General features: G+C 46.1%; 1 protein-coding gene across 1 annotated transcript; it reads left to right on the plus strand.

The window, feature by feature from the left end:
- Positions 1-2,753: 2,753 nt before the first annotated feature.
- Positions 2,754-9,762, plus strand: SLC10A1 (solute carrier family 10 member 1). Its single transcript, XM_075713034.1, has 5 exons — positions 2,754-3,154; positions 5,600-5,810; positions 7,285-7,463; positions 8,441-8,657; positions 9,733-9,762. The coding sequence occupies exons 1-5, from the start codon at positions 2,754-2,756 to the stop codon at positions 9,760-9,762; spliced, it is 1,038 nt and encodes a 345-aa protein (XP_075569149.1).
- The last annotated feature ends 979 nt before the right edge of the window (positions 9,763-10,741 follow it).

A 10,741-nucleotide genomic window follows, 5' to 3' on the forward strand; every position in this document is an offset into this window, starting at 1 on the left:
CCCTTGGTGTATTTAAAAAAAATGAAGTCCACAACACAGCTCATTTCAAGCTCCAACAGGAAGTCTGCAAATATGAGGGGGGGGGGGTGTAAATATCTCTTATAATGCCTTACGTTTGTTAAGCATCCCATGATGCCTTTTGTATAAGACCACATCTCTGAATTTGGGAGTATCTATCTGGCTTAGTAAAAATGATCTAAGCGATGGCACCTACGGTGAGACTGTTGTTTTACGAGGTCTTTTACCCTCAGAGAGCAGCGAGGCTCTGGGCATGCAACCACTGCCCTCAAGTGGCATGAGCTGTGCAGAACCATTCACGAAGCTGCTTGGCTTTATGCAGCGCAAGGGCACAGGCAAAGGCAAAGAGGCCTTTGCGCTGGGGGGAAGCTGTTTGAGCATATTTGGACTGTGAAGGGAAAAAAAGGAGACCATTTAAAGAACATCTAGAAGTATACCTTTTAAGAACTGAGCCCGGAAAGCGGTCAAAGGAAGGAAAAGGCACACTTTGCCTAGGGATGAAACTTGGGGCTCGCTTGCCAAGCAGGCAGCTCCACTGGGACCAAAGCCTCCTCTGAACCGAGGTAGATGCCATGGCCTTCAGGTCAGCAGCATTCCATCACAGGCTACCAGCAGAATGCCCGTGCACCACCCGGGCCCCACTGCCGCCCGGCATGGCAGCCTGCTCCTTCCTCCAGCCACGCTCCTCAGTGGTCCCACCTCCCAGGTCCCGCCACAGCGAGCAGTGGCTTTAGAGCTGTGATGCAGCTCTTCAGCCACGTCTGAACACAAACCCCCAGCTCCAGTGCCTGTGTAAAACAACTGGATGTCCCCAGCATGAATCGGGGCAAAATAATGATCCTAATTTATTCACATTCTCTCGACCAGTCTCTCCCTTGGTTCCTGTGACGCTTCCTGTGTTAACTAGAATCATAGAATCATAGAATCATTTAGGTTGGAAAAGACCTTTAAGATCATCCAGTCCAACCATTCATTAACCTAACATTACCAAGTCCACACACTACTGGGAAACCAGCAGGAACGCTTGAAAAGCAAACAACTAGCAGGCATTTTTTAATTATTGGGATAGCTGAAACGTTCTTCTACAGCCCTGCAAAGACAAAGGGTGAGAGCATTACAACACTGTTGTTTTAAAACCCTGAGCTGCACTGAGCTTGCCATGGTGGTCTGAGTGCTGCCAAGGCAGTGACACTTTATAATCACTTAATTGTTTGATTTGACTTTGCTTGCATCTTCTGACAAAATTCAGTACACAGCTAAAAGGCAAACACAGTGAAAACAAGCATTTCCTTAGGATGACTGGGGATCTACGGGAGAAAAAACTGAAGGGAGGGAGAGAAAGAGAGACAGAATTGCCATTGTTTTTGCTCCTGCATTTTCTCCTAATTCCTATGGGCCTTGCTCATGTGCTACTTGTGCAGCCCTTACTTGTGCCTCGAAAACTTGCAGATGCCCAAGGAAAAATTAAACGTGTACAGTACTGCAGGCCACCTCCCACTTGCTTAAACAGGGACCAGGCAATGAGGCTGGGCAGTACTTTTTGCCACCACAGTGACAGAGAGGTCTCAAAGCACCACCTGCAATTCATGGGAAGGGCCCTTGTTCCCAAGCACGGCGGTGTGGTGCTCACAAGGGTGTAGAAGAATCCGTGGGCATGGACGTACAGAGCCAGCAGGAGCTGCTGGCACGGCTCTGTCCTGCACTGCTGCAGGCACCGCTGCCCACCCAATGGGGGATGCCCGTGCTGGGCTCCAGAGCTGTTGTCGGTGCTTTTCCGTCCTGGCTGCCAGCCTGGAAAACAAAGTTCCCAGTCAAAATGAGAGCAAGTGGGGAAGAACAGCTCCAACATTCCTGCCTGCCACCAGTGGCGTTTCCAGAGCGATGGGGCTGGAGAGGTTGAGCCTGTTGAGCTCCCAGATGAATAGGAGCGGTGGGCACATTACTGCAGCATTATAATGCCCTTCAGCAAAGTTTTTAGAGCTCAGCCATATTGCAGCAGACCTCCCTGGTTAAAATCCCTTCTCCAGTCCTGCAGCAGAGAGAAGACTGCAGTCCTATAACACAACTATCAGTTAACAACTTCCCTATCTACACGGCTCTTTTAGACCCAAGCTTTATATTCTGCAAGCAGAGGACAAGATTTTTCCAAGGGGGAAAGCTTTTCTTGAAGCAGAAGGACTGAAGAGTGCTATTGCTCACCGAACTTGGCCAGGAAGGGATGGGGCAGTAAGTAATCTCACCAAAGCCTCCTACAGCCGCATCCACAGGCATGTAAGGTAACGACATTCACTTCACTCTAGTTTGATGAGTTCAGCTCTCTTTGTTGCATCATGTTTTTAAATGTTGTTCTCAGCAGTATCTTGCGGATGAGAGTTGTTCTGGTTCATTTTCCTTTGTATGAAGTGCTCTTCTTTACAAGTTTTGAACAAGCCTCCCTTGCACTCTCACCAACTATGTCCTCACTCTCATGGTGAGAGCAGACACTGGAAGAGGTGGGGAACCAGAGCAGAAGCTACACAAACTGCACAACATATTACTGAAACAAATGGGGTTCGTAGCTGATTGCTCAAAGCCATATTTCTGTTTCAACAGCTGCTGAATGATAAAAGTGATGACCTGAGGGAGAGTTCATGTTTTGCTTGCATTAATTGGATGTTATTTGGACTTCTGAATCAATCCCTTCCTCACCTTTGCAGCCACTGACAGAAGAAGGGACCTCTAAACCCTTCAGCAGGATGAACAAGACCAAGGGAGCTTTTGAGAACCTGGAGCTTTGGAGCCCAGGTTGCACACAGAGCACCTCCTTGACCAGTGTGGCACCACCATTTGCATTTGGCCAGCAGGCCATGGACAAAGCCCTGAATGCGATCCTTATTGTGGTCCTCTTCGTCATCATGGTATCTCTGGGGTGTACGATGGAGATAGCCAAGATCACAACTCACCTCAGGAAACCCAAAGGCGTGGCAATTGCTGTAATGGCTCAGTATGGTGTCATGCCCTTGACAGCATTCATACTGGGCAAACTCTTCCAGCTGGGTGCTACAGAATCCCTGGCCATCCTCATCTGCGGCTGCTGCCCAGGGGGAAACCTCTCCAACATCTTTAGCCTGGCACTAAGAGGGGACATGAACCTCAGGTAAGGCAAGCTGAGTATGTGTTCATTGCCCAGGCCAATCTAGCCGTATGACTGGTTCAGAAGCTAGCTTCATCGACATTATCAGTCCCCAGGAAGCTGGACAAAGACTGAAATACTAAGTCCAGAATATTTTTAAAGCACCCATATTGCTCAATGAGCCAATTTGTCCCTGTTTTACAGTAAAATGGGATTTTCTGCCTCCACATAGCAGTATATATAGCATATATCCACTATGTCTATCCATATAGCAGCATATAGTTGTGTAAACTGAGCACGCTGTCTGAAGAAGCTGCATCAGAAAGAAACATTGAACTAGGAGAACACCACAATCCAAAAAACCCTAGTGATAAAACAAAATCCGGGGGAAAACTATGAAGTATTACTTTCTCTGTCACTTGTGCATTTCTGAAGTGTGAGCTGTACCCATGATGAGGGTCCTTTCTGAGCTGGTTGTCACGAATGCAGGTTTGTGAATCCTGCTGATTATGTCAATTTATTGTGAATGAGTGACTTTACACAGTTTGATTTAGTAGCAGTTTAGAATTTACTTGTGGCAAATCGCAGGATTTGATTGTAATATTTTAATAGCACTCAGTCATCAGTGATTAACAAAGTGATTAGACAAAATTGACCAAAACAGTGACTTAGTTAAAGATTCAAAGATGGCAAGGTTCACTCTACTACTACATGGAAGTGCTGTCGTGGTTTAGCATAAAACAAGTGCATAAAGGAAAATTAAGTTACACTGAGTTGGAATGATTCATAAAGGGATTGTGTATGCAGGGGATAAGGAGGACCCTCCCATTGAGTCACGAGGTTCAGAATAGATCCCCTTGCTTTCTAAACTCCTTCTCAGAGAGGGGTCTAGGTGCGGCTAGGTCCAAACTTAGTCTCAGACTTGGTCAACAGTTTGTAGGAATAAGGATAATGCAGCAGTATAAGACTCACTTTGAAATTAAATCGTACATCTACAGACTACTTAAACTGATTCACACATGCATACACACAAACATGAATGCATATATATAATAGTATACCTGTTAAAAATTCCCCTCGAGTTCAGTGAAATACTCACGTCTAATGCCTTGGCATTTCTCAATGCGTGATGGTTGAGCCTCGAGGAGTGGAGGGTTTCAGCCCCAGCTCCGCTGTCGGTCTTCGGCAATGGATTTCTGGTTGTAGCAAACTTTCAGAGTTTGCTAGCTCTGAGAGGCGTCTCGCTCAGAGGGAGGTGCTGGTGCAGCCCGTGGCAGTCCAGGAGGGCTCAAAAGGCCTCACTTAGGACTGCTGTTTGTAGGATTGTGAGATGATTGACTTTAATCACCACTAAATTTCCATCCGAGCCACAATTCTGGTCGGTAGTTGCTGGAATTCCAGTAACGATGATACCACTCTGTTTCAAGGTTGTCAGGGGTAGCTGTTTGTTCTCGCTCCCCTTACTAGCCATAATACGAAGATTTTGATAAGGACAGGACTGCTCTCTGCTTCAGCCATGTAGGAGTTCTGGTACAATTAAGGGGCACTTAACTGACTAACTCGCCACAGAAAGGCCATGGTCTGGAATTCCTGAGGTCGTAAAGCGGTTGATGAGAAAGAGGAATAAGGGGCGGGGGGATGCACCACCACACTGGTATAGAACTTAAATTATCTTCCCCCCTCTCTATTCATATCATATCCTTATACAACCTGACAGTGATGGGAAAACCTCAGTGACAGATTCAGAAAGAGAGAGGCAAAGTCTTATATTAAAACTATGTGTCCAGGTTAGGAAGAAAAATGAGCGTACTTGTCCTGGTTTCGGCTAGGATGGAGTTAATTTTCTTCCTAGTAGCAGGCATAGTGCTGTGTTTTGGATTTAATAGGAGAAGAATGTTGATAACACGCTGATGTTTTAGTTGTTGCTAAGTACTGCTTATGCTAGTCAAGGACTTTGCAGCTTCCCATGCTCTGCCAGGGGCACAAGAAACTGGGAGGGGGCACAGCCAGTATAGTTGATCCAAACTGGCCAAAAGGCTATTCCATACCATATGACGTCATGCTCAGTATATAAACTGGGGGGGGTTGGCCGGGGAGCAGCTATTGGTGCTCGGGAACTGTCTGGGTATCGTTCGGCGGGTGGTGAGCAATTGCATTGTGCATCACTTGCTTTGTATATTATTATTGTTATTAACATTATTATATTGTTATTATTATCATTACTATTTTACTTTATTTCAATTATTAAACTGTTCTTATCTCAACCCAGGAGTGTTTCTCACTCTTACTCCTCCGATTCTCTCCCCCATCCCATCGGGGTAGGGGGAGTGAGCGAGCGGCTGCATGGTGCTTAGTTGCTGGCTGGAGCTAAACCACGACAGTACTCAATAAAAAAGTGCCATTCTTCTACTGAAGAGTCCTTTCTCTTTTCCAACCTAAACGATTCTATGATTCTATTCTTCATCCCAGCATTGTAATGACCACATGCTCAACGGTCCTGGCAATTGGACTAATGCCTCTGCTTCTGTACCTTTACTCTGGAGGACTACACGAGGTTGATTTGGAGGGCAAGGTGCCTTACAAAGGAATAATCACCTCCCTGGTCCTAATGCTAATCCCCTGTGCCATCGGAATCATCTTGAATGAGAAGAAACCACAGTACACTGGCTTTACCATCAAGGTAAGAAGTATCCTGTGCTAGTTGCCTTTCAACCAAGGGCCTCAAGGAAGTTTTCAAAAATAGAGGCACAGAAATATTAACTTCTTTAAGGCATGCCACAAATCAGTGAAAGGGTTGAGGACAGAACTCAAGACATCCACTTCACCACTTTAATTATTAAAATATTTGCCCAAAGTCCTCCACCTTTTCCAGACAAACAACATTTTGTAGGCAACTTCCTACCTTGCTCTCCATTGTTGGCTCACTTCTAACTTCATTATCTTTTGCTACAAGCAGCACTAATGAGTCTCATAGGCACTGTCCCCGAATACTGCTGTAACCAAAGCACACCCCAGATATAAAAAACAACAACAAAAAACCCAACCCAAAAAACACAAACAAAAAAACCCCACCCCACTGTTCTCAGAGGTCTAGCACAGGGCAAAAGTCACATCACAAAGTTGCTGCTTACATCAATGAGATATGTATCCAGTAGAAGCCACCACTAGATCAGTAAGCACCCACTTATGCCTGGCATCATCTCCCTGCCTCCTTTGTACGTCAGGCATTTAAACAGGAAAAGGGAAATCTGGATAACCAACTACACCATTGTCTAACTCAAGAGCTCCACTAGCAGTACCCAGAGAGCTGCTAACAACTCTGTAAACCTGTTTTTCATAGTTTCCTTCACTAAGGCTTCATCTCAGAGAAACTGGGACCAAGCACAGCAAGAAATGGGTGCCAAGACTCAGTAACAGACCTGATAAAGTGACATTAGGAATCACTAACCTCTAAGAAGCATGGCAACCCGGCAGTCAGGCTAGAGCAGACGCAGGAGGACCAGAGCTCTTCAAAGGTTCCTTTACACAGCACAGGCAGTGATGTCTGGAGTGTTTCAAAAGAAGCTTTAAAAGCCTAGCATGAGAAGGTGACCTACACCAGCCCAGCTGACCCTTGGCTCATGTTTCTTTCTGCTAACATCACCTTTCCATTTACCTTCTCTACAAAAGAGAGTTGCTTTTAAAAAACACCCGGGCAGCTCCATCCAAACTGGACTCCAAAGTGGAGAGACAGGCAGGAGAGTTGCGTATTCTGCCTCCCAAAATTCCCCAGGTCCTTCATCGGCTGAATGTCCAGCCACCACCTTCCCCACCTGCTGTAGGCAGGCTCTGCCTGTGAATAAAGTGGTTTCCTCCCCACCTGCTTTGGGTGGCAGGGCCATCATGCCTGGACCCCCAAAAGGACTTGAACAGAGAGACAATAGCAATGCCTGAGAAATAAGTGGCTGGTAGAGCAAGCGCCAGTCATTTTGCCTATGGACCAGAAAGCTACATTGTTATTTAAGGTCTATTTGTAACAGTTACGTCCATGGAAGGCATATACGCACTCTCCCTATATACTTACATATGCGATGGACAGGGAACCGGGCAGCCGCTTCCAACAAATTTTGCTGGGAATTTTTGTCTTGTCCATGTCTTGACCACCTTTATTTTAGGTGGGGATGGTTGTGCTTCTACTGTCATCTGCTGCAATAATCGTTCTGTCTGTGGCCAATGTGGGAAGCAGTATCATGGTCGTCTTCTCACCATCCCTCCTGGGATCTTCTGCCTTGATGCCTTTCATTGGATTCCTGCTGGGCTATGTTCTCTCCGCAATTTTCAAGCTTAGTGACCGGTATGTTCCTCCGCTCCCCCCTCCCCTCACTCCCTGCCGCCAGAAGGAACAGAGAGGTACGACAGCTCTGGTCTATGGAGCAATAGTGAAAACGTGGGTTTCAACATGGATGTACTTTTGTAAAATAAACACTGACTACAGTCTCCCAAAATGGGCCCTGGGAGTACAAGCAGACACGCTGCAAGCTGGTCCCAAGTCAATACTCCCACACCTTGAGCACAGAGAGAAATGAGTTCAACCTCTGCTCTGCTCAGCAGAGAGGGGAGGAGCAGCTGGAGTGTTTTTTGACACAGGTACCTGATCACCACAGAAAGGGTGGAAGTCCGTTTTGCAGGTTCACTGAACAAGCAGGTGGATGGTTTTGATTTAAGGTCACTAGTGACCTGCTAATCATACATTACCAACCTCTGCTTTCAGTAATGAAGCTGGGGGAAGAAGAGAATGAATAGCACCAAACAACAACAGAAAATTAGTGAATACCAACAGACACCAAACCCCAGTGCCACAACTGTTCCTCAGCTGGTAATTACCCCAAACCAGTCAGTGCATTCAGCTGCAGTCCCAGGAATTCAAGATGGAAACCTTGCATATAAAACCCACTCCTTCCCTTTCTCATCCTACCTAATCCAGGTAGGAAGCCTGCTAGTCTTCAGTATTTCTTACCTTCACACCTTGGACTCCTCTTTTCACCTCAGAAGCAGAATCCTTCCCTGTGGGAAGCTGCAGCACCCAGAGTGGGACACAAGGCCTCCAAAATACCATTAAGCACAAAGTTCACATTTCTAATGTGATCTGTCTGCACATTGCAAAGGGAGCACAAGGCGAAGCCTTCTGAGGACCCCAGCATTGCTCCTGATAAAGCAGCTTGTAGCACCAGCAAATGCACGGAGCATTGCAACAGTGAGGTGGGCAGGGTTCTTTTTAAGTTGTTTGAAAGTGGATTAAATCTGTCATCCATTTAACTTTTCCTCCTTTAGAGGCAGGCGGACAGTGTGCATGGAAACTGGCTGCCAGAATGTACAGCTTTGCTCAACTATCCTCAAGGTCGCCTTTGCCCCAGAAATCATCGGTCCCCTGTACTTCTTCCCGCTGCTCTACTTGCTGTTCCAGCTTGGAGAGGGACTTCTGCTGGTCCTGGTCTTTAGGATCCATGACAGAATAAAGAAACCAAATGGCAAGTACAGCTTTGCTCCTGTATTTCTTACACTTTCCAATCCAAACCACATATGCTTACATATAATTAGCAATCAATTGCTGCTTTCTAGGGGCAGCATCAGGTTGCCCTTTAACTCAGTTACCAAACCCAATGCATTAAATATAAATCACAGTCAAAAATTCATAGGCAACCAAAGACATTATAAATTATGACTTCTTGTATCAGAATGTTTCATATAGCTATATACTATCTATATTATCATTGCTCAGAGGTTTTCAGAGTCCTGTGCTTAAACTAGGATGGGCATCCTGCAAAAGCTATGACTTGCAGCGAGCACATGCAAAGAAATGTCACACACGTCCCCCTAAAACTACACAAGTACATCAGATATTCTTTAATGCAACAAATTCCAGCTTTGCTATAAACTGTTGAGTCACTGAAGGGTATCACTTTTTGGAGGGGGGGCAGAGGAAAAGGACAGAACTGTCAAGTAGTAGGGCTGAAGGAAGGAAGCATGTGGGTCTTTTGCTAGAAAAGTAAAAAAAAAAAAGCTTAATTAAAATATATATATATATGGTATTGGTATAGATGTGAGGTAGACTCTTCTCCAACTTCAACAGGTCCATAATGCCAAAGCCTGGCTGAGTGCCTGCAAGGATGGCTGCAGAATGCACTGCTGAATGAGATTCTCCACCAATCATCCATCCCTCTGACACTTCCAGAGCAGCTTTCTCCAGTCCCTTGGGACAGAGAAGCAGCTGAGCAGCTGCTACAGGAGCACTTTACCGTATCTTATAGCTATAGCTGAAGGATGACTGTTAATGGGGAAAAAAACCCACTCAATCTGTGTCCTCGGGTGTGCCTTCAGCGCAAAGCAGTTGATACTGCATAGTCATACAGGTGCTTGCAAGACTACTATAAAAAGGGTGGCTTTCCAGGCTCTGATTCATAAGTGACTGGAAACAAAATGGCTCAAAAATATTTTGGCAGGACTTCCAAGTTCCTTCCTTTTGCTTTAAACCACCCAGCAACACCAACTGTAGCTGTGTCACAATCTTTCCATAACCAGGGTTCAGAACTGCCTATTCTCACTACATTTTGCTTTTTCTTCAGATGCAACAAAGACGACCTGTGCAGCTGTAGACACAGTTACTGCTCAAGAAATGAAACCAGCGTCAAGACCCTGCAGAAACAGTGGGAAACCAGGAAAACAATACAGATGGATTCTGTGGCAGCCACTATCACAGCCTCCCCAAGCTCCACCTTCTGCAGCTGGCTTGCAGGTCTCCAGCACTTGTGTGTGAGACTTTTGCCTGTGTGCTCATTTTACCCCAGACAAAGGTATCGCCACAGAGCTATCTGCACCCTGTTATTTCCGAAGACCTCGCTCCACAGACTAAGCCTCTCCCTGCCTACCCACAAGGCACACTTCCAGCGACTTCCAAATCATCGTGACAACCCTTTGGGAGTTTAGGGCCATGCTTCCAAGCAACTGCCCCCAGTTTTGCCCATATGAAAATCACTGCCTGCATCAGTTCCCTATTTTAATTTCACTTACCTGTAATTGTCCTGCTGGCACATGTTGGAAGCAGCTCCCAAAGACACTGCTGAAGATTAATGCAATTTCTCTAACAAAGACCCAGAATGAGGCGTAAAAGTTTCTCACTGCAGGAGCCACCAAGACCCAGCATGCAGCTGCACAGCCCGTGGACTGCTGGTCAGTCCCATTTTCCAAAACCCAAGCATCATGCAGCGTACCACCGCTCTCCACGTAGCAGAGGCCACAAAAACTGAACACAGCTATGCAAACTGCCTTCATACGTCAAGTTTGGGTCCAGCAAGCTGTACCTCTGAAAACAGATGAGCCTTGAACGTGCCTGGCTTTGTAGGAGTCAGTGAACTAAACACCTCTTCAGGACACCACCTAGCTATTGTCACGCTACAAATACGAGGGAAGATTGGCATTAACACCTCCAATGTGCTAAGCATCCATTGCAACCTGAAGTAATCCTTAACTAAGAACAAACAGGCTCGTACCAAGAACCTACGCTTCATAAATGCGGAATCATTTCTGGCCAGAAAGTCAATGTAACCCTCTGTAATGCACAGCCTGGGAGTTTGT

Source organism: Pelecanus crispus, chromosome 6, assembly GCF_030463565.1.
Source record: "Pelecanus crispus isolate bPelCri1 chromosome 6, bPelCri1.pri, whole genome shotgun sequence".
Taxonomy (NCBI): Eukaryota; Metazoa; Chordata; class Aves; order Pelecaniformes; family Pelecanidae; genus Pelecanus; species Pelecanus crispus.